General features: G+C 38.5%; 1 protein-coding gene across 1 annotated transcript in view; it reads left to right on the forward strand.

Moving 5' to 3' along the window:
- ush2a (Usher syndrome 2A (autosomal recessive, mild)) overlaps window positions 1-25,151 on the forward strand; it is a 304,801-nt gene that overhangs the window by 267,305 nt on the left and 12,345 nt on the right. The window contains exons 75-81 of the mRNA XM_038291100.1: window positions 19,325-19,406; window positions 19,491-19,636; window positions 20,306-20,647; window positions 20,844-21,205; window positions 21,320-21,689; window positions 21,946-22,227; window positions 22,323-22,492. Of these exons, the coding sequence (XP_038147028.1) occupies window positions 19,325-19,406; window positions 19,491-19,636; window positions 20,306-20,647; window positions 20,844-21,205; window positions 21,320-21,689; window positions 21,946-22,227; window positions 22,323-22,492 (1,754 nt within the window). The remainder of the gene's footprint in view (window positions 1-19,324; window positions 19,407-19,490; window positions 19,637-20,305; window positions 20,648-20,843; window positions 21,206-21,319; window positions 21,690-21,945; window positions 22,228-22,322; window positions 22,493-25,151) is intronic.

Below are 25,151 nucleotides of genomic sequence, written 5' to 3' on the forward strand. Positions count from 1 at the left end.
CATTAACTTGCCTGCCTTTACATTGGAAGAGTAAATCACTGACTGCATTCACCTTCTTAGCATTCAGTGTGAATTCACGATAAAGCATTCAGGAAAATAATAATTGCAGGAAAGTAATCATATAGCCTTTTTAAACTGATATTTTGCGCAACTATTTGAACAATTATATCTATACAAGTGGAAACAGAACATAAATATTAGTTATAACACATTTGTTTACATTAAATATGGTAAAAAAAAAATGTAGCAACAATTTCCTTTTTTTTTTTTAACTGACAAAAGTATTTTGACATTAGTGCTATTTATAAAGCATTGCCATTCAGAGCTTAACATTTGCTTTTTAACATTTAGTACAATTACAGTAAGACATAAATTCCACTGAAGTCATTTTTTTCCGTTTTCAGCCTTTTACTAGAACAAATAATTCATGTTGCAACCCATTTTACCATGAGGCCTCTAAGTAGTCCTTCCATGAGGTTGTTTCAAAATATTTTAAGGTGACATGAATCCCCTGTTTTCTCAGGACAGTCCCAGTTTTGGATGACTTGTTTCCGACAAAAGTTGTCCCCATAAATGCAGAGGTTGTTACAGTCCAGTACTACGTACCAGTAAAATATTTGCTATGGAGTACTGAGAAGAACTGCTGCCAGCTGTAATATGCAATATGCTTTGTGCCACTAACTTCAGTACACAATTACCAATCTTAGCGCACAGTGAGAGCACTCCCAGCCATTAAAATCTCTACCATTGTTCCCTCAATATGTTTCTGGTCTGTGCTCAACTCTGACAAACTCCTTTTTGCAAAATATGCATAAGCATTACTGTTTTCTGCACACGTTTAGCTCCTTCTCTGTACTTGCGCTCAGTCCCGGTGGCACGCTAAAACATCTGTGTACTCGGCTGGGCTCAATCGGTTATATGTTTTAGCTGTGTAATAAATCGGCTAAAGGAACAAACCCACTTGATAAATCTGATAAAATGTTAATAAGATGATTGTAGCTAATGTTCAACTTAATTTTTAGCCTATTGTAAGTTAGCGTGGCCATATTTTGATTAGCAAGTCGCTTATTTTAATGATACTGTTAACTTAAAGAAGACTTTTAATTTTTGCATATTTAATGTATGCCTCTGTTTCTGTAAATATTTGTATAAATAAAAGGCTTAATTCTGCCTTTTACAAATCATCATATATAAAGATCACTTAAATATCTTTCGAATCAAAGAAATAATGACTACTGTAATTATAAATTTGATTCATGCTAATGTAACAAATAATCAACAATAAAGAAAAAGGATTTATGTGAACTTTTTCCATTTATGTGAAAAAATTTTAATGAGCTGTGACATTTGTTTCATAAAGCTGTGTCACATTTAAACTTTATGAGACAAAACGTCAACAGTTAGAAGTTCCTTAAAAAAAATGTTAATCTTAAAACTAAGTTGTAAACAAAAACTGCAATGGACTGGCGACCTGTCCAGGGTGTACCCCGCCTCTCGCCCATTGACAGCTGGAGATAGGCACCAGCACCCAGTGTTGGGAAAGTTCTCTTTCTACGTGAACTAGTTCAAAGTTCAGTTCACACATTTTAAAATGAACTAGTTCAGTTCATAGTTCATAATTCAAAACCACAAAATGAACTAGTTCATAGTTCTTTTTTTTTTTTCATATATTGCTCAATTACACCATAGCCTACTGTAGAACCACAGACAGCAATTATTTTATCAGTTATAACTCTGAAACTGTGCGTCAGATTTCATCTTCATATCCAGTTTTGAATCCTTATCCAACCAGGGTTTACATTAGCATTGAGGGGACAGCATTTCCCCATTGTTGCTTTAATGCTTTGTTGCTGTCCATTCACTTCACACTAGTAGCAGCTGCAGCTTTCACCCCTACAGTATATTCTCAAAAACATCAGGAAAAATGTGCTGCTTGAATGGTCTTTTTATGAGGAATTATTAAAAGAAAAATAGGAAAGTAGTCTTTAAGGTGCAAATGTTTTTTTTTTATTTTAATAATTTTTTCCATTTGAAATTCCATTTCAATACATACTAAAAAGGAATACTGGAATCCTGGAAAATTATACCAGGCAGGTTTAACAAACAAGTTACATGGATAGTAAAACCCTCAAGAACAGGGGTCTTCTATGTTTTCCAGACCAAGGACCCCCAAACTGATGGCGAGATGGAGCGAGACCCCCTAACTATATATATTGTATGAAATTGTGTCCTATAGTCACTCTATTACAGATGGAGTAATGTAAAGCAATTAATTTCTCCCTGGGATTATTAAAGTTTTTCTGATTCTGATTCCTGGTTGTTGTGAAGGAAACGGTGCCAAGCTTGAAAGAGCTCCTGTGTGTCGCTGAATGTGTGCATTGATGACTGAAAGACATCTTTTGTCTCCATTTATCTGTTTACTACAGTGTGTTGATTTCATGTTAATGAGTATTTAAAGACATTTCAATTAGTGGGGGAAAAAATTGCAGGGGGGGAATATAAAAATATCAACTAACCATGCAGACCCTCGTGCAGTACCTCCGTAGACCCCCTAGGGGTCGCGGATCCCCTGTTGAAGACCTCCGCTCAAGAAGATTTTACTAACACAAACTGAGGGACCAGGCTGAGGTAGGAATTTAAGGTTACTGAAGTGCGGATTTTTTTACTGAAAGCCGGCGGGCAAACTTGTTGCCATCATCCTCACCGACCACCTGGTCATAAAACTGTTTTAAGTGATCATACTGCTGCTGTGGCTTCCACGCTGCATTTTGTTTTGATGACGCACGCGGCTGTAGGCTATGACACTGGTAGCCGGTGTTGCCAGATTGGGTGTTTTTCCCGCTACATATTAAGGCCTGTTTACGGTGTGATTTAGCGGGGGTTTCGCCTGGAGGACTCTATAGAAATCTGGCAACCTATTGAACGGAGCTGAACTGAGAGAGCGTGCCGTTCACAGACACCAGAATGAACGAGTTCACAATAACGTTCATCAGGGAGTAATGCTGTACGTTCAGTTCACGTTCGCCCAAAATATGAATGAGTTCATGAACTTTCGTTCAATGAACGCGTTCAGGCACAACACTGCCAGCACCCCTCGCGACCCCAATTGGGACAAGCATGTCAGATAACGGATGGATGGATGGATGTAAACAAAAAATTGAAGAGTTAACTCTGATTTCAATTTTCTTTACTATTTTTGTTTTTATCTAATTACTAAATGTAATGACATAAATTTGACTCTTAATTTCCCTTATATGTGTGGGCATGGTTGTATGTCTCTGTGTTTCCCTGGGATGAACTGGCAACCTGTCCAGGGTTTAGCTCACCTTTCGCCCATAGGCTGCTGGAGATTAGACCTTGCCACCTGTTACGCTGATATTAATTTCCAAGATATCCGTTTCAACTAAAGATTAATCATTTTAAAGGCTTTTAAAGGAATTTGTCTGTCTGATCATTATATACCTTATAAAAATAATTAATTTTCATAAGGTCACAGTTCAATGATCTTAATTTTTAGAACTTTCTCCTTTGATTCTTCCTTTCCTCTCACATGCTCCACCGTTAATTTGCACAATTTTATACCTCAAGATTTCCCCCTCTTTCTTTAACTATTATTTGAACGCATGCGTGTCCATTTGTTATGTGTATATTTGTGTGTGCATTAGTCTCAGACTGTGCTGGAAACCCTGGTTCGTGCCAGCTTTGCTGATTAATGGGGTCGTCTTGGCAATCAGACGGAATGAGGGTATGAAACACAGGCAGCCTGGCTCGCTAGACCCCTACAAGCTGCCTGTCACACTAAAGCACGAAAACACGCACACACCGCTTCAAAGAAATCCTTACAATTTCCACAAGGTTTTGACTGTTTATTTTTAAGCATGCATGTTCTTACCTGTTCCCTGTGGTTAAATTTTTTTCTTGGTTGCCTCCTCAAAACCTTGTGGTTTTACTTTCACCATTGCTGGGGATTGCACCATCAATTCCACAAACTTTTCAGTCTATATTTTTATCCAGCCCTCTTCCTACTCTTCTGTCTAATGCAATTTATTTAGGTCTTTTAAGTTGGCACCTTCAAGATGTTTCTTGATGATGCATCTCCATCAGTCTCTGCATTCCTCTCAGCTTTATTTTTCTTACTTTTTTGTTATTCGCCACTATATCTAATCTCTTCTCTTTCTTTCTTTGCTCATTTGTTTTCTACTCTCTTCTATCACTTCTCTTACTCTTTCTTTGTGTCTTTCAACCCTTCCTCCTCTTCCTGTTTCCTTCTTTTCTTTGCTGTCCTCTCTTCCCTCCCTTGGCTCTTCCAGATGTTATACTGTGGCCCTTGGGATCACTAGTGGAAGGAGACCGTTGGCATACGTGTGTGTCTAAATGTGTGTTTGTTACATTGTGTGCATGCATATGCCTCAGTATAGTTACCCACGCTTGTGTGCATGAAAAGCATTATTGTTTGTGCGTGTATGTGCAACAGTGTGTGTTTGCGTGCTGTATTAATACATCCCATTGATCAGAGCAGGACCCCTGACAGTCATCATCCCTGAGAACCATCTGGCCGACGCCTGACGCTCCCTCACCCAAACAGAAGCTGACACACTATTAATCTGCTGCTGCCATGCATACATGCGTGCACATTTCTATGTTTTAGGGACTGAATCTTTGAGAGTAAATGGAAGAATATATGGAAAACACAATGTAAAGGATTTTGTGTTGAATGCAGATGTTAAGCCATATCTGTGTTTTCGCCGTAGCTGTTTCTGAGTTTATTAGTGCGCGTAAGTGCTTTAGATCCAATCCTCGCACACACACGCCCCACTCCGCCATCCGCCAACAACAGCCGGCGCTGAAGGAAGCTGAAGGGTGCTTGGAAATTAAGGTTATTACACAAATTGAGCCATATGGTCTAAATATTTCAGAGCTGAAATTTACTAGGCAATAAAAATGGCCCCTACCTCGGTAATGGTGTAAATTACAGCTTAACCACCAGCGCTAATGATGTCCTTCTGTACGCCCCGTAATCAACCGTACATGAAGGACACATTGTTTAAAAAATACCCCAGGAAAAGCAAAAGAGAGGGAGAAACAGAGAGAGAGAGTAGGGATAGGGATGAAATGTGGAAGTGAATAGAGATGAGAAGAAATAGAAGGAAAAGTGAGAGAAAAATTAGGAAAGCTGAGAAAAAAAGGACCAATTGATAAAAGCAACAAAAACGCTGAAAGAGAAAGACCTAGCAGCATGTTTACAATCTGTTAGTATACCATTAAGAAACCTTTAGACAGTGTGAAACAGCATGAGACAGCGAGTGAACTGTGTCTCAAAACCAATATGATGTTTTAGAGCATTTGTGTGTCTCATACACATTCAGAATGTGTGTATTTACTCCTGAACAGTTTTACATGGATGATAGGAAGAAAACAATCAGTAACGTATGTTTGGTAGAGATCAGAAAGCAGTGGAGTGCGTATTTAGTTAACATTCCGTAAAACTGTTTCACTAGTTACAGCTGCAATGCCTTTGAGGTATGCGTCTCTGAGATTTATACATGTAGAGACTTTATACTTTGCTCATTCTTCTTTGCAATATAGAGTCAGTCAGATTGAATCATAGTATGTATAGACGGAAACATGCAAGCCACAGATTCCAGTTGAGTTCCAGGTGGAATCGAACATACAGTTTGATTGGGTCATTGAAATGCCTTTTATCTAAACAATTTAATTGTTTTTCTGACTTTAATTTTAGGGTTGATGTCATGTTGGAGGGTGAACCTCCAATCCAGTCCAATTTATTTTGCAACCTCTGACCATTGTTTTTCTAGGGTTACCCTTTTGTATTCCTGTTGAGGAAGCTTGTGTCCTCACAGTGTTTAATGTTTCGATTGCAGGTTTTTCCTTTTTTTAACGTACCAGTTTGTAGCACGAGTAAAAAAATATATCAGTGAATTCCACCCTCAGCTTTTAACTACATTTTTACAGTCCAAAAAGTTACATAATGTTTTCAATGAAACTATCACAAATTCTTGACTATTCTGTTTTAATCACACTTACCAGCTCAATATTTTTTTTCTTGAGTCCAATACCTTACCTAATGTACAGAGATGTATTGCAAAAACATTGCTTAACCAATGTATTGGAGTTTTTAATTATTTCCGTTTGACAAAAAAAGGACAAAAGACAATTTTCTAAAAAAAAAAAAAAAAAAAGCATGTTTAAAAATCTTTATCCTATTATGCAGGTTAAAAACTCTGTTTGTTTTTTTTACTTTTTATGTACTCTTGTTTTTAAAAAAGACCTTTAAACAACTAAAAGAGCTAAAGAATGGAGGGTATAACACAATTCAATAATTTTACAGAGGTTGGAAAAAAGAGGAAAGGACTGGATGAGAAAATAAGAACAAGGCTCATACATAGAATTTTTGATGCCCTTGGTCTACCAGACCCCTTATTTAGAGGTCTCCATCTCTGATTGGAGAGCTCTTAGAGCTCTGCATAAACAGCCAAATAATCAGACTGCAACTCTTCTCTTTACTGCAAATCTTCTCTCTGCCTCCTTGTCTTTTTCAGAACTCCTTCCAGTATCTATACACCTTGGAAGCAACACAACATTTCTGTCTGAGGTGTATCTGAATCAAATTATAGTTTTTATGATACACTCATCCAGTGTTTGCGCCCTTATTTCCCTCTTCTTTTTCCTCTCTCAAGTGAATTCCTATTTTCCTGCCACTGCACTGCTCTCTTTCTCTCTCTCCTATTCTCTGCCTCTCACTCACAGTGTTTCTTGCAGTAATAACAGGTTGTCTGTTATTGTGTCTTTGACTGTGAAGAGGCCACACCATCCGCTGTAGTGCTCTCCACTTGTTTAAATGGCTGTTTAATGCTGCAGCCTGTGATAAAATGGGCATCACTTCAGATGAAGGCTCAGAGTGAATGTGAGTATAAAAGAGAGTGATTAAAAAAGGAGTTGGGTGTTTCTGATCACTGATTCAACTCTAGAAAATAAACTGTTTGGTGTGCTTTTGCATAAGCAACTTGTTGACATTACATAGTTTTGGGATCACATCTGGTTGATAGGTAAAACAAAAATTCCATCCCTGACACAGAGCCTTGTAAGGGACCATTTTTATGTGAAAATGTTGCCAGGTTTCAATCATCTTTTTGAGAATAAATCACTAGAAAGTGTTGCATGTGTTTTTTTGCATGACATTTGATCCGATCATTTTAGTGTAATTTCCCTGTGCAAACTCTTTAGTGAATGCAACCACAAAAGTGAGCTCAAAGGATTATTTACCTCTAAATTACCAATTTTTTCTGATAAACTATATAGAAATATCTATTATGGTGTTTTCTTCATGTTCCAGGCATTATTTTAACAATTTACTCCACATTTGTTAAAGTCCTGCTCTTGTATCTAAAACCGCCTGCTTGGTGCCCTTTTCAGGTTAAATAGTGGTTACTGCATCTGATTTTTACTACTGGCTGCAGATGATATAATTTAGAAGTGGCGTCAATAGCTCCACCCTGGGCAGCTGTGGTTCGGTTAAAACAGCTTCTTGACTGACTGACTGTGTGAGTGAGGACTTTATGGCTGCCAGTTAGGTGATGATCCCACTCCCATTGTGGCTAAGTAGGCAGCCCACAATGGTCTGCCCTCAAGACCCAGGGGTCTGCCACTTAGGCAGTCACTAAGTCATACACTGTATGACATTTTTAAGCGTTGTACCCATCTACAGCTAAAACTGTATGTAGAAATTGGAGGGTTTACAATTTCAGAGCCAACAATGCATGTTCTTACACTGTACGGTCCGACGCTCTGATGCAATCTACCTACCCACACTGCATGTCCAAAAACCACACGTTGGACTCTGTGCAGAGAGATGGCACAGGTCGGATTGGTCAATATGGAAGAAGAAGAACAACTCCCCTTGTTGCACAGGGCACAATGTTCTGGTAAATTGGCTGATAGGTGCTCGTAGGATAGTAGGATTTGTTCACAAACACCTTACAAGGGATGACTGAATTCCGAACATGTTTGATTTTCTACCAACCTTACAATTCCTGATCTGGAGGTGGTCGTGAGTGGCTAATTGCCCCTTGTTACCCCCTGTATACTACAGGAACAGAGTGAGGCTGAAACTTGGCTCTGTCCGAAAAATTCTCGTACGCCTAGAGAAGTCCTAAAAAAGGGCAAAAAAAACGTACATTGTATGTCCGGCCTTGGACACAGATTTAAAAGTATGCTATTTCTTGATAAACTACCTATATAGATACATTTTTTCACATGTACTAAAAAATAGTGAAGAACTAAAGTTATATTAAAAAGTGCATTTGTACACACACCTTCATTACTGCTGCCACTGGTAGAAAAAGCGCTGCAGCTCTACAAAACCCAGTCCATCAAAAGCCTCAGGAAAAACAGAAAGCACTAGTACTAGAAGTGCCAAAGTAAAGCACAGGGAAATTGAAATTACTCAGGTAAATGTGCATGGAAATGCTACCACAGGCTTTCAAAAGTTCCTGGATTTATTATGTACATGGGTGTTGCTGCTCATTCTTCCTTGCTGTAGCATATAACAGTAGCAACATATTAAGCATAATCTGGAGATCAGCAGACTCCTTAAGGCAGATATCAGATCATTTTGCTCTCATGCATGGAACCAGTTCCTTCGTTTATACTCAGCTCCTAGGTCCCTCTGCTTTGCTTCCTTGTTCCTTGTGATTACTGGAAAAAAAAAATTTATTTAAAGATCGGACTCTCAGTCTAGGCTTCTGCCATCTCTTTACCCTAGAAGCAATCCACAGTTATAATAACCTTCTCTAAAATGAAAAAAATGTTTTACTAAATTTGAACGATTTTTATTCTTAGCATTGTAGAGAAATTGTTACATAAATCAGTGCTGAGGCTCATCCCAGATAACAGGTCAGAGTCAATAAAGAGCAAGGAATCATGAAAACATATTTTTTATAAAAGCTTGGTATACTCCACAAGGGGTGTCTTAGGAAGGGTCATTTTATGCAGCAGTAAACTGTTTTTTCCAGACTAGGTAGGCATCCTGTAGGCTTGTGGAGCACCATTTTCTCTCCAATTTCCTAGCATTAATTTAAGTGTACAGCTCTGCATTAAACCAGGGAGCCAGCTTTCTTTTTTTAGTTTTTTCTTTTTCAAAAGGGCTATGTTGTTAAGGAAGTACACAGGGAACTATAACCACATCAACAAAATCCTTAATTTGTGAAGGGGAATACATTAAATGTTTGCCCCCTGCATCTCTGCTCAGCAACATAGAGGAGAGAGAAAGTGTAACAGATTCTTTACAATTTATAACTGCATTATCTGACAAATATCTGCTAAAGTGAAACCTTACTTTGGGAGGAGAAATATTAGGAATTTTTTAAAAGGTGGTCAGAGAGGACAGGGTTTTGAGGAAATACTGTTATCCCTTCACATTCAATACCATATGTCAGCAAGGTGCAAAGTATAATGGTGAGAATGTGTGTGACTATTCACATTTTGAACCATACCAAAAGGTTTAAGATGGTATTAAATGCTGTACTTAAGCTATCACCTTCAGTTTCAGCATGGATGTTAAAATCCCCAACTATAATGATCTAGTTATTATTTAACACTAAAACACATAGTAACTCTGAAAACTGATCTTAAAGTTCAGAGTAAGAACCTGGTGGATGATACAAGTTACAAAATGAAAAGGTTTTATTGCTTTGCAGTTTGGATGAGGGAAAGTATGGGTTAAATGTTCGAGTTGTAATTATTAACTGGCTTTGGACTAATCAGTAAATCAGACTGAAAGATGGCTGCTACTCCTCCACCTTGCCCACAATTTCTGGGTTTGTAAAAATGTTAATAACTAGAGTGAGTGGCCTCATTTATGCTTAAATAATCCTCTTGCCGCAGCCAAGTTTCTGTAAGACATGAATTGATGATCACAAATCAAGTCTAACTAAAAGACTTTTTGAAGAAAGAGATCTTCTGTTAATTAAATCACATTTAATGTAGTTAACTGTTTTCCCCATTTTGAGTTTAAAGCTACAGTGTGTAATTTTTAGCGACATCTAACGTCCAGACTGCAGACCGCAGCAACATGAACATCTCCCCCCAACAGTACAGCGAGCGTTACGGGACAAAATGTCTTCCACGACATCCGCATCACCTACCTTCTCAAGTGATGAGGTTTGTTTACATAGATAATTTTACAGATAGTATTCTCAGGCATAATACTGCCATCTATTGTTCAGTACCGTCTCAGTTCATCTCTCTCAACTTGCCGTAGTTATTTTCGAGCGTAATGGGCGATCTCGCAATCGCTAGTTTGTTGGCTCTGCGCTGCCGTAGCGCAAAGATGTCTGCCTCCATGGCTGCGAGACCCGCTCCTATGTAATTATAAATAACGAATTCTAAGGCAACGCAAATATTAAGGTTAAGAGGCTGAGCTCGTAGATGATGATAAATAACATAGTTATGTATAATATATTACATTTCTGACTGTATATCCCTGTAATTATTACACACTGTAGCTTTAATTTGATTATTATGATTTGCTCCTTTAGGATGCATTTCTAATTTATTCAATTTTCTTTCTATGGTTATAAGTCTTCAGGAAGACTTCATTAAGGATTTAGAGCTTTCTTTACTTCTGAATCATCCCTATGGGTGTGTCATTGATCTTCTCCCTGGTATTTCCCCTCCCTCTGGGGGATTATTCAGACTCTCAAGCCTGGACCAAGTGATTTCCTGAATGTGGGTAGTATTTGCCCATCGTCTTTCTCAGTAGGAGCTGGATTTTTTTTTTTAGGGAAAGAAAGATAAGACCCTCCCACTCAGTGTTGACTACAGATAATTGTATCAGATGACAGTGAGGAAAAAGTATTCTTCCTTCAACTCTACACCCTTGTCTTAGTCTTCACTAATTTAAGTCTCAGAAACACTATCTTGTTCAAATCAGAGAACCAGATGAAAGTAAAATTGCATTCAAAACATATATTGGACTTTTGACCCTAGAAATACTCCTGCCATCTCCCAAGCCTTAGTAATTGATGTCCTTCAGATATCAGCCTTCTCTGCTTTCGTCCTCTTTTCCTAACTTGACCATTCCATATGCTAGATTTTACTGTCACCATTGCCAGGAAATATGGAATCAGACTAAGCTCACCTTGCAAACAACATCTGCTCAAAACCATAAGATTGCTGACAAAAAAAATCTATTCATGCAAGTACTTACTCACCAGGTGAAACGGTTTAAATACTCCTGTCTGTGATGCCATAGCCTTGGATGCCATAGCCACGGAGTTGGTGTATGTATGCATGTTCCTCTTCACCTTCTCTTACTGCATGGGTTGACTGGCAGTAATACTTTCGCATCTGCAGTTCTTCAAGATAAATTTTCTTTACCCTTCCATCTAATTCCTTACAATTGCTTTCAGTGATTGCCCTCCTCCTTATACATAGCTCTCATTCACCATCCCTCACTTAACTACATGTGCACTCTTCAACTTCTTTCTATGATGATCTCCCTTTCTGGAAGAAAACATAATAACAGCCATGAAAATGGAGAATAATCATAGGCAAATATAATTCCGGTTTTGCATTTTTGTGCTGTTAATACACCTGTACAATTATTGTGTGTTAGCAGTTAATTTCATCACTATGATTTTCCAATTTTTTTATGTTTTTGGCGAATGCGTACTACAAGCTAATAGGATCGCTATGCTCTGCCCCCCCATGCATGCAGGCAAAGATAGCAGATCAGTGTATTCACAATTGCTACAGGTGCTGCTTGGGCAAATATTTAATTTTTTCACCTTCACAAATTGATGCTTTTGTTGATGGGTTTTCCAGGTCCCTGTATACTTCCTTTAACAACTTGAAGGCTTAGATGAAGACAATAGTTTTGTTAACTCTGAAAGTTCAATTGGATCAAAGCAGTTTAAACCTGGTTAAGATATTTTGGCTACCTCAGGTGCTACGTCACCTTCCAGAGATAAACCAATCAAAGTTCATGGAGTGCTTATGATCTTATTTGTAATAAAATCAATCTTATTTATAAAGAATCCCATACAATCGTTACTGCTTAGAGCAGGTGGGATGGTTGGTTCAACAGAGCTATGGGTCTGGGTGAGTAACTGTATTAAAAAGATATCTTGGATTATTTTTATTCTCCTCTATTAACGATGATAAATGTGCTGCTCTTGCTTTACGAAGGGTCCTAGTTTCCTAGCATTTTGGTTGCACAGCTCTGCATTAAAGCAGGGAGCCAGCTTTCTGTTTTTTAAGTTTTTCCTTTTCAAAGGGGCTGAATTGTCTAAGGCAGTACGCAGAGAACTAGCAACCCCATCAACAAAATCATCAACTTGTGAAGGGGAATAACGTAAACTTTTGCCCTCTGCAGCACTGCTCAGCGACACAGAGGAAAGAGAAAGTGAACTACATTCTTTAAAATGTATAACTGCACTACCTGATAATGATCTGCTAAAGTGAAACCTTCTTCTTGGGGATGAGAACTCTGTTAGATTAATCCTGAAGGTTATTAAAAAGGACAGAGAGGACATAGTTGTGAGGAAATACTTTTATTTCTTCACATTCTATTAGTGTTGCACCAATGCTATTTTTAGGCCCCGATACCAATACCTGGCTGACTGTGCAGTATTGGCTGATACCATACTGATACCATCTTTCTGAAAGTGATGTGTGTGTGTATATATGACGAACTGCATACTACTTGGATCTAAGGTAATTGCCATTATGTTGGTTGATGACATACGGCTAAGCATGTCATCACTGGTCAGATCAGGGAGGGGACCAGAGAAAGTTACGGAATCCAAAAATGGTTTAAAAAACCTACACACCCAAGCAACACTAATTTTAGTGACCTGATCGGTTTAACCGGGTGTTATTACTGCCAGAATGAATAACAATCTCACTGTATTTATCCTTATCCTTACCCAGCAGTTTCACTTAGGATTTAATGTTGCCCGTTCTGACCCCGGCAAATATTTGATTATGGTCCCTTCAACTTAACAAAACTCTAGGGCCTTCAGAGAACAGATATATTTATATTGAATTGATGTGGATTCCAATGACCCATTACCTGACTTCTAATAAGAAGCTTTTGCCCTGGACTTAATTTAGGGGTATCTAATATAAGGTAAATTTTACTATTTATTTTGTATTCCCATCTGTATGCTACTTTGTTTTGGCATCACACTCAGAATCCCAAATAAAATACACTGATTGTGATTATCGTCTTTGGCAAGAAGAAGATGAATACTTTGCCAGCTCCTGAATATGGCATTTATAGTTTTTTGATAAAAATGTCTTTGCATTTGTTGCTGTTAATCAACAAATGTTTTTATCTAAGACTGCGTTTTTTCATGAATTTCTTTTATGCTAAGAATCAAACAAGCTTCACGTTTAATAAGAAGGTCATTAATTTAAAAGTCATATCTGATTTATTGATATCAATACATTTTTGGGTACTGATGGAAAACAAACTCATACTCAATTGTTTTGATTTCAGTGCTAGTATTTTAAGTATACATCCACTAGTCTTTGTCCACTTCACACACAGAACCAAACACACAAGATATGATACTGTATATGCACAACAAATTTGCTGCTCCTGGGGTCTTGAGCCGCCAAAGCCAATCATAGATGTCGGTGTGAAGTGGGTAAGCCGGTTCCAAGCCCCTACAGTCCCTCTCTACATCGGTGCTGGCCACAGACAAAATGCATGCCTAATGGCACTCCGTGTGTCAGTGGGTGTGTCTTCACATGCCTTTGTGTGTACGTATTGCACGGATGGCTGTATGTGTCAGGGTTTGTCTAACGCATCCTGACTAGCAGGGACACCCATGCAGGGCATTTGTAAACAGACACAGGGCAATCGTTCCAGCAGCATTGAATTAGGTATGCACATATAAATATGCAGACACACACATACAAATTTGGCTTTAGAGCTTGGCATGGGGTGCATTGGATCAGTGTGTGGTGCACTAGCTCACCTCAGAAACCTCTGAAAACAATTATTGCTCTCACAGGGCTGCTCAGGGAACAGCTTGGACTAATAGACTGAACTATTAAGGCAAAGAACAACATTTATCTTCTGTTTTTTTTATCTAAAGAAGAATTTAAACTGATAGAAATATATATATATATATTCTTATCAAATTTATGCAAATAATAAAAGAGGATTTTGTGTTTTCTGTCCAAAACTTTTTGAGACCTTATCATATGTGGTAACCTTTTGTATATTATCAAGTCATATTTTTCCATTTCTTACCTGCATATCTGCATGCTGGATCTGTGTATAAATGGGAGACAAAGAGGATATGTGTCTCTGTTTCTTTTTTCATGCATACATGTGTGTAGCCATATGCTAATGCTGGTCTGGCTCTGTTTCTCTATCTCTCTGCGGGACTCAGTTCTGGGGTCTTTGTGATATAATCAGCATAATTCTTTTGACAAATACACATGGTTATTCTTAATTAGTATCACACACTGTCCCTTTGACTTTACTTTGCCTCTCTACCTGAACATCAGAACACACATAAAAGGCAATGTTGTGCACATACATTACAGCTTTAGGGATCCAGTAGTCAGAGTAGGAAAACAAACTTGCAGATGTTCACTTGTTAGTATACATAGACTTATGGGTCCAAAATTGTTGCTTTATTATTTCAACACATCATATTCCTAGAAGCTATGTCTGCTAAGGATTTTTGTGCAGAAGTGCACAGTGTCCAGTGAATTTAGAATGAGGAAAAAAGATTGAATAGTTTTCTTTATTGTACTCGCTGCTCAAAATTGTGTTGAGGACTTTAATGTATAAATTAGCAAGACCTCTTCCTGTCTCATCTTCTCTGTCCAAATCACTCTTCTTTTCTCTTCCTCTTTCTTGTTTACACTCATCGTTACCTTCTTTCTCTTCGCTCCTTGCTCCTCTCTGCTGCATTTTGTATGATTAACGGATGACTTTGATCATCAGGGCACATATGCATGCAGTGAATCCCACTGAATTTAAGTTGACAAGAACCCTTTCCTTTCATATCTTACTCTGCAGCTCCTAATGTTATCTTCATAAGCTGACCATGTCTTTTTCTCTAAAAAAAAAAAAAAGGCCTAATAGAACAAATAACAGCTTTTATGTTTTCTTTTTTCTACAGCTTTAGTGGCCAAAGTAGTCAAAACATGGAAACAAAATTGTGTGCCATTGTGATTGTTAAACCGTTGATTGGTAAAACTGAGCTGGTTCCAGCTACAGCAGTTTTACAACTGTGTGAGTATCACATTAGAAACACTCAAATAAAAAAATCCTTTCTTAATATATTTAACTTTTATAAAAGCAGATAATCTGAAGATTATCAGAAGTCTTATTTCTACTAGTCTCAATGAAATTTATCTGGAATCATCTTGCTAGGGAAAAAATGTTGTGTATGTACTGGTGCATGGTAGTAAATCACAAACTCAAAGTTATAAATGTTAAGATTTTTTTATCTTAGTTTATTGTGGTTGTATTGGTTACACACTTATGGGGATAAGTAGGAGAGTAACCCAGAAGGGTTCACAGAGGAAGTTGAAGGAAAAAATTTCTAAAAATATAAGTGTCATAATGTGCAAAAGGACTCCCACACATTGTCTTACTTATGGCATGTAGGCATTAAATTTGCCTAAAGAAGGTCAAGTTCCAAAACAGTGCAGATAAATGTCTTTTAATGCAAGATGGACAGTGTGTGGGAGTCCTTTTATAAATTTGGTTCCTTTTTCACCCGTCACATTATATAGATGTGCGAAGTGCGCTATTAAAAAAGAAGTGTAAAAGAATTAGATTAACCACAGCCCTCTGATTGTGAAACAAATCTAATTTATGAATTTCAGGTAGATTAACATGTTGTGATTGCACCACATACTTTACATTGCATGAACATACTTTAAGCAGTTATGTTTTAAAAACCTTTATTCTTTTTTTTTGTTTTTTTTTACCAAAACTTACCTCCTAATTAGAATCTTTATTCATCATAATTAACAAAGGTAAATTAATTAACTCTTGTCACTGTGCATCAATAATCAATAATTTGTTATATGTATCTGTGTATCATGTGAAGAGACTCGCAATTCAGTCAAAACTTACCCAATATTGCATTGGGATAATGCATAACTGATTTTGTTTCTTTTTTTCTCACTGCAACATCTGTCTAAGATGTTTAATGCTCAGTTTTATCTAGATGAGTTACGTAAAGGTGAGGAATAATATGTATAGCTCATATTGAGGTAATGTCAAAATCCTCATCAAATACTGTAAAATGTGATGCAGGCAAAAAAATACAAAAACTTGGAGCTTAATAATGTAAATCTTGTATATCAAATCAGAATTTACAGATGTAAGGTTGCCTTTCCAGTGTTTAATCTGGGTTTATCCAAATATATATATATATAAAAAAAAAGTTTTATTTCCATTAATATTTTTATATTTTTGTTTGTATATCTTACCAAGAAATTCACTAAATCCCTAAAATGTTCACCATTTTTTTGTTCTTACTATGAACGTATGTTTGTGAGCGTGTGTTTCAGTGTAATCGTTATTGTGGTAGTTGTTAATGCCTTTAGATAGTTGTGTATTTCAGCAGCATTTATTAACATTCTGCTCACCTGTTTGTGTGTGTGTGTGTGTGTGTGTGTGTGTGTGAATTTCACGGTCAGACCTTAATTGTTGTGTGTGTGTTGCAGCGAGCAGCCTTTTAATGTGGTGTGTTTCAGTGATAAAGTGTTTGAATGTATTGCCATCTAGAGGCATGTAGCAGAGTCTCCACGCTCCTATAAAATCTGCCAGCGCCAGATGCTGCTATTGACAATGTGCATATGTTAACCGCTTTATAGGCCACATGCCTCACATATTTCACTGGCTTTTAAGGTAGAGAGATCTCTCATTCTGGCTCACTTAATCTGTCTTTCTCTTTTGCCACATCTATCTTTTTCTCTCTAGCATTGGCCTCCTCCACTCCTCCATTACTTCGCTGAGATTCTCCTTCACTGTCTAACTTCCTTTTTTATTTGCTTCATCAGTTATTAACTAACCTACATCTCACTTTTTCATATCAGTCTCTCCTAAACCCCTTCCATGTGTTGCCTTACTAAAATGTAAATTTTTACCATGTTTTTTGAACTGCCTCCACCCCTTTGTCTTTTCTCTTTCCCCCACTCTCTCTCGCCGCACATTGTCATTGTGGTCTTTCCTCCCTCTTTTAGTGAGAAGTGCTGTGATTTGCAGGAGGATTTAGCTTGTGTCTAGGGGGTTATTAATCCTGTTTTACTGTGAATGAAAAATGTGTTGGCTTCCAGACATGAATATAGTTAGTACATGCATTCTGGTTGTTGTTCAGACAGTTCTGCCTTGGTGCCACGCCACGGTGATTTTGGGGGGATTTCCTTTGGTTCTGTGAAAATGGTGAGCCTTTTTGATCCTGCTGCAGTTGCATGGAAGTGCGTTAGCAGTTAATCTCTTTACATATGCTTAATTATGTGCAAGCAAAACTTGATCTGCGGACTCAACACTTGAAAGAAGCATACCCTCCTGTGTTATGCATTCACACAAATGTGGAGATATCACGCTCATAGCTGCTTCAGAGCTCCCAGTTATAATCAACACAAAGACTGGGTATAAATGCTACATCCAGGAGCCTCGTGCTCCCAAACTTCCTCGTCATCGCACGCCAGGGCCTTTTGAAACAACAGTGTGCCTCTTATCAATTAGTAAATGGTGTTTTCACTGTATCACGCACACATACACACTTTTCCTGCATCTGCCAGGGTGTTGGGCCGGGTCCCACTGCCTAAAGCTACTGGCACACACCCTTGTTTAGTATGCGTTTGTTTAGATGATATGAAATGGTGCATGTGCGACATAAATACTTAATCTGGAGGCTTTGAAATCACCCACCAGGGACAGACATTTCCTGCTACGTTTCTCGCTGTCTCTGTGTCTGGCATGGGTTTCTCACTTGACCGTGTCAGAGCCTGGATGCTGAAACATTGATATTATAAATCCCATGTTATGACATCTTAGTTTCCATTGTTCCTTTCATTCCCCTTTTGATGGTTGATGCTCTGGTTTTATTCAGACAGGATTTGATTGTGTAACTAATTTCCTCTGGCTGGCTGTCATGTTGGCATTTGACCCACTTCACCATCAGCTTTTCAGTATTGTCTTTTGACGCTTGCTCAGTCATTTTGGTCTTAAGGCCAGCTTTTCATTTATTCCATTTGTAACGAAAAGAGCTATTTAAAGAATAACTTTTTTTTATATCACCATAGACATTTGAAAATGGTGAGTTGATTGCAGTTTGGCTGTGTGTTATAACTTCATAAACCAAAGAAAATGTTAGTATCCATTGGGAAGTGCATGATTGGTTAAATGTTAAATGATATTTTACTCAATAATGTCAAGTTTGAAAAATGAACAGAAAAAAATATGTATTTAAAGTGGCGGCCTAGTGGTTAGGGCATTGTGCTTGGAATCTACAGTTTCTAAGTTCAAGCCCCAGTCCCACAGACTGCCACTCTGGGTCTCTGAGCAAAGATCCTTAACTCCACTCTGCTCCCCATGCATCGCACAATGACAGCCCACTGCTCCCTAAGGAGATGGGTTAAACGCACAGTTCATTTCGTTGCACTGTACTTGTGACAGTTTAATGACAATAAAAGCTGAAAAAAAAGACCCTTCTTACATCCCCTCACCTTAAAATTCAATATTGCTTTCTTACACATAAACAGCAGCAGAAACTGCAGGGACAAAAAAGAACTTTGACTTAGACAAACTTTGTAATTTTGTACACACAGAGTGTGTGAAAAACAAAAATTCGTTCAGTATAGCTCTCAAGAAATAACTATTTCTAAAGTGCAGCAGCGATAAAATGTAAACATAAGCTTTTGGTTACACATTATTGTACACTATCTCTTACTGGGCATGTTTCTACAGCATTTAGGGATAGTAGGCTGAGAAATACACTTTTATTAGGATGTGTTACTAATAGTACCGAAAGTAGTCTGTTCACTGAGTATATCAGTTAGTAAAATCCCATGTTTTCACATTTGGAACTAAAGTGCAAGTCGTCCTTCTCAGACTGAAGTTTTGGTTAAAGTAGAGCCTAAATTGCTCCCAGCATCTGTTGATGTCTGTTACTGTCTTCACTTCAGTTAGTTCAGTGATTTTTGACATCATTCTACTCTAAGTTTTCGTGCTTTATAGCTTCATAGTTAACCAAAGCTGTCTAATTGGCCCATGAGTTTGAGAATTCTGGTTCTTAACATGTTTTCTATCTTTCAGGGTTCAGTGTTGGAGGCATCAGTCTTTGGTCTTGACCCATACAGTCAGTACAGTCTCTGTGTGGAAGCTGTGAATCGGGCAGGTACTTTGGAAAATGAAAAAAATGAAATTTGAAATGTGCTATGAATATACCCTTAGTGAGTCTGATTGTTTGGTTCCGCTTCAGGTTCTGTTTCCAGTCCATGGGTGGAGGTCATGACCTTGGAGGCTTCCCCAGCAGGTCTGGGAAACATTACAATAGAGCAGAAGGAGGAGGGTAGAGCTTTGCTGCTCAGCTGGGAGGAGCCACGTTCTCCAAATGGAGTCATCACGGTACTAATCTTGGGGTGTCATGATGTATCACACTTTTGATAGTGGAACAACTTTATCTGAAAGCAAACAATAATGAAATACATAATTAAATGTATTTCCATTTGCAGTGTGACAACATTTTTGTTGAAATAAATAAGACAAAAACGTATAGCAATAACAATTGACAGATAATACTTACTAAAAGTGTTATTATTTATGGAAGTATATACCTTGGATTTAGTCGTAGTTAAGTCTTATACTATATGAGCATAATCCGGGCTATTCAAAGAGTTTTTTTTAAACGTTATATTTAAGAAAATGTTCCTAACCCTAACCCATAAAAGGTCTGTATTTAAGATGCTTCAATGGGGTTGAAGTGTTTTTAGGCCCTCATCAATTGCAAAGTCTCATGGCTTAGTGATTGTGTATGACTGTTTCCATTTGTCAGCGTCTTAGGCAAAATAAATAAATAATCATTCTTAGTTTGGGGTTAAGGCAGGTGATACTGTATTAGTTCCACTGTATAGTTCATTATAGCTGTTATTTTTGACATCTCTATATAATCTGCAAGCAGTTTAACAATATAGCAACAGGTAAACAGTTAAAAAGGAAGTTAATTTTTCTAGTTTCCTTTAAGTCCCATCTGCACAGCCTCTTTGACTATTTTCTTTCTCATATTCATTTCTCCAGATGTATAATTTGTACAGTGAGGGGAACCTGGAGTTCAGTGGGTTATCACGGAGTTTCCTGTTTCGTCGTTTGGAGCCATGGACTGTTTACTCTCTGACTCTTGAAGCCTGTACCTCGGCAGGATGCACGCACAGCCCTCCTCAGCACATCACCACAGCGGCTGCACCACCTGCATTGCAGCTGCCCCCTAAGCCTCTTTCTGTTGGCTCTGACCATGTGTCCTTTACTTGGGAGCCTCCCTCACAACCCAATGGGCCAATTGGAGAATATTCTCTGCTTTGGAGGAGACTGAAAGAGAGCGGGACATCGCAAATAAATGAAGAAGATACCGATGGGGGAAAGGTAGGGGAAATACTATAGGGATCACTCCAATCAATTTAAACTGCATGAAAGAATATATTAAGGCTTGGATTGTACTCATATAGTCGTTACAGATACAGTTCCACCCTTTAAACATAGTTTTATTTAGTTTATTTGTAACAAAACTTAAATTCTTGACTTAAGTACCCACCTCTATCATCCTTCATGCCTCCCACAGTTGCTCTTCCCAGAAATATCCCCTCAGCGAACCGAATCCCTCTCCTATACCGTGACCGGTTTGCGTCCCTGGACCCAATATGAGTTTAGCATCTGTACTCACAACCCAGCCGGACACACCTGCAGCTCCTGGGTAACTGTTACAACAAGACAAGCCCCTCCTCGTGGCCTCACCGCTCCAAGAGTGAGACACGTCCATGGCCGACCCAGTGAGCTGGTGATATCCTGGACTCCTCCTTTGGAGCCAAATGGGGTTATAAAGTCCTACAGGATACAGAGAAATAATGTCAGCTTCTCATTCAGTTTTGACCCGACTGTCTTGACCTACACAGATGAAGACCTGCATCCATTCTCAACTTACAGGTATTTGTGTCTTTCATTTCTATTAATTTCTGATCACTCATCTGCTTAAAAGGTAATTTAGCAAATAAGCACAAAACAAGGGAGTTTTGATTCATTTCTTTTATTTCCTAATAGCTATTCAGTGACAGCCTGCACTTCTGAGGGATGTACAACCAGCCCCTGGACTAACATCACAACGCTAGAGGCCCCACCTGAGATGGTAGATCCCCCCACAATGGATGCCATAACTTCTGATATTATAAACATTTCATGGAGTAAACCGCTGATGCACAACGGAGAGGTGACAGAATATATCCTGAAAATGAACAACAAAGAGGCCTATCGTGGGAGAGACTTTGGTACAGTGCTGTCAAATCTGCAGCCGCATTCGTCCTATCAGCTGGTTCTGTTGGCTTGTACCAGAGGTGGCTGCACTACCAGCAATACGACAACCGTTGTTACTAAGGAAGCTCCCCCAACACATCTGGCAGTCCCAACTCTTAAGGTGGTTTTTATCTCTAATGTGGCGTTAAAACTGTTTTTTCAGTTTGTGGTAAATAAAATACAGTTTCAGTTTTTAAAACCTTAGCAGTAACATTAAAAATCAAAATCAGTAAAACAAGCATAGCGGTCAGTAGGTTTGCTTTTTGTACAACATAAACAACTATCTAAGTTCACTTAATGTCACCAACAAGTAGTTTGTTTACACACTGAAGTCTCTACCTTGTTTAAAGTGTTTTCCTTTAACTATTTATCAAAAGGTTACGGGGCCAGAGTCCGTTGAGATCACCTGGAGACCCCCCGATCATCCTAATGGGATCATCACTGGGTATGAGCTCTGCAGAGATGGTGAAGTTATCTACGTTGGCACAGACACCCACTATCACGACTTCACTCTCCTGCCAAGCATAGAGTACAGCTATGTTGTCAGGGCCAACAACAGCAGAGGTGCTGTAAGCAGTGAGGTAGCCACAGCAAAAACTCATCCATCAGTCCCATCTGGTGTGGCTCTCCCAACGCTAACATCACTGGAGGCAACCCGGGTTGGTTGATCTTTCTAAACAGACCTGAGTCAAGAGCTCTAGAAGTTGTTATTGAGAAGTTAGTAAGCTCTTATTTTCTATCTTTTTGTCACCAGGTTAGAGTAGAGTGGCAGACTCCAGCTCGACCTAATGGAGAAATAGTGAGCTACGCCGTGTATCTGAGAGATCCTGTCCAGCTCAACATCACCAGTGCTATCTTTACTCCAGAAGATAGTTCCTTTTATGACAAGCAAATCATATTGCATCGACTGAGTCCTTACCATAGGTAAGTCTGATTCTCTCTCTGATTTTTCCACTTTCAAAAACAGAAAAACATACTTCCAATTCGAACTAAGATGTAATCTTACTTTTGTATAAAGGTTCACCTCCACATAGAGTGCTAATTATGTTTTTGTGTGTAATGTGCAGTGTTACTGAAACTGCAGTAATATGTTTAAAAACCTGTTTATGTGATGATTAGATTTAAAAAAAAAAAAAAAACATGCAATTAAATAAAAAAGAAAAACACAATGATTTAACATAAATATCATGTATGATTTCGGAAAAAAACAAAACAGAAAATTAACAGCCACCAGAGAATGTGTGCCATTGTGAAGTGCAAATCTCAGACTTGTGCCTAGAGGGATTTTTATTTTCATCCTTTAATGTTCCGTGATTGGCTCCATACAAAATCCAGCTATGTCTTATGTTTTTAATTAGGGACTACTTTTTTTTGGAATAGTATGGATCAAACAGGTGTTGTGAGCTGTTTAGATTGAAATCTTCCTCTTGAGTCTGACAGTTACTCATTTTCTGCCACAGAGGCTTAAGATCGAGGAGCCGACAAAGTCAGCTTTTCAATGTTTTATCATTGATATTTAATAGTTTAAATGTAACTTTTATTAGTTTGACTTTTTGTTTAAATTTAACTTTTGTTTTTATGTAAGATGGACTTTAAAATATATCCATAATTACTATTGTTGTTTTAATTGTTACCATTATGACCGCCAACACCTTGGCTTAGAACGTCATCTTCCTTTCATAATCATTCTCCAACTGCCTGTAGCATATGCAATTTGGTCATTTTTGGGTTGAACCAGATCGCTTTGCTCTCCCCAGTGTAAACTTTGTGGTCTGTTTTCCCACCTTAGTGGAGGCTACTCCACTCTGCCATGCAGGGAAGTTCTCTCGTAGGATTTTCTTCATTCGGTTTTTTATCATGTTTTATCATGCCACCTTCATGATCTTGGGCTCTGGCTGTTATAGTTCATTGCAAGAGGCCTTACTTGTTAGAGTACAATTTATATCGCTCCAGAGCCCAACTTCTGTCCACAAATAATATTTGAAATCAATTTCTAAAAGGCGGAGGACTACAGAATGGGTAGGGGTGTTTAAAGGTGGGCAGCGTCTCTGCTGTGATTGACATTGGAACACAGCAGCACAAACATAGCGAACAAAACAGTTCCTGTGATGATTGGTTCGCAACAGAGCAGTTGGATCTCTCCCCACTGTCTTCACCAGAGACAGAGGCAATTGGAAAAAAGGACAGTACTTTTAATCTAAATTCTAATTAATTTACAGTTTTTTATCAGTCCTAAAGCAAACCACAACAGCCTAGCATGGAGCTGCTGTTGTCAGTTCTTCCAGGTTAACAATGAGCATAAATAAGATGCAGCAACCTCTTTTCAATCTGAAGAGGGTGTCAAACAGATGGTTTTAGGCACAGAAGCAGGATTTTAACAAATGTCCAGTAAATTGTCAGAATAATGATGGATATGTAGACAGTTTTGCAGCAAACATGTAGGAGTGAGTAAAAATTTAAGCTCAGCAGTTCTACCATGTTTTACAACCAAAAAAATATTTTTTCGCAAACAAGGTAGATCAGAGTTTTAATGCCTAAAGAAAAATCTCATAAAAGCCAGGTTAAATCACATAACCTGTCTTTATGAAGTTGCTCTTAAAGCTACAGTGTGTAATAATTACAGGCATATAAAGTCAGAAATTTAATATATTATACATAACTATGTTATTTATCATCACCTATGAGCTCAGCCTTTTAACCATAATATTTGCGTTGCCTTAGAATTCGTTATTTATAATTACATAGGAGCGGGTCTCGCAGCCATGGAGGCTGACATCTTTGCGCTACGGCAAGCGCAGAGGCAACAAACTAGCGATTGCGAGATCTCCCATGACGCTCAAAAATAACTACGGCAAGTTGAGAGAGATTAACTGAGACGGTACTGAACAGTAGATGGCAGTATTATGCCTGAGAAGCGTTTAGTCTGCCTGAAACCAAAGAAGAAGAAGAAGCAGGTATACTGCGCCTCAGTAACAAGAAAGGTGAACAAGGCGGCAGGCGTGAGTGACTTTGCAAACTGTTTGGCACTGTGTGGCCAAACATCAGACGAATGGAGGATCATGCCTACTCTGTATCACAACGAAAAGCGGCGGACACCGAACCCCCGTCATCTAAGAAGCGGAAACACGACGAGAATAAACGCAAGCGTGACAAGAAACGGCAAAAAACACGGATCAACATTGGCACGGCATTTACACGATGGAAGTCACTGATGGAGGAAAAAGGTTTTCAAAGTGACGCTCAAGTTGCCAGTTTTCTCTTGGACAGGTAATTAATCCTACACACACAATTGTCTAATATCACTGCAGTTTTTGGAGTACAGGATGCTCAGACCTGTCTAAAACAATAACATGCTGCGTGATGATGCTGTTACTCTCCAGTATACTTATTCAGCAACGTCCCTGACGTTTCACAGGTAATGATTCAGTAATTTTCTGTAAAATAATTTTCTGGATATATACCTCGGTTACTTCTCTCCGGCTCCTTTGGAGATCTTCAAGCCTTTCCTCCTCTGCTCTCACCCCGCTGGCTCCCCTCTCTCGCCTGGCCCTAGCTGCACGGCCTCCCTGCCTTCGCCCTCGTC

The sequence above is a fragment of the Cyprinodon tularosa genome, unplaced genomic scaffold (genome assembly GCF_016077235.1).
Source record: "Cyprinodon tularosa strain WSP-4 unplaced genomic scaffold, ASM1607723v1 ctg293, whole genome shotgun sequence".
Classification (NCBI taxonomy): domain Eukaryota; kingdom Metazoa; phylum Chordata; class Actinopteri; order Cyprinodontiformes; family Cyprinodontidae; genus Cyprinodon; species Cyprinodon tularosa.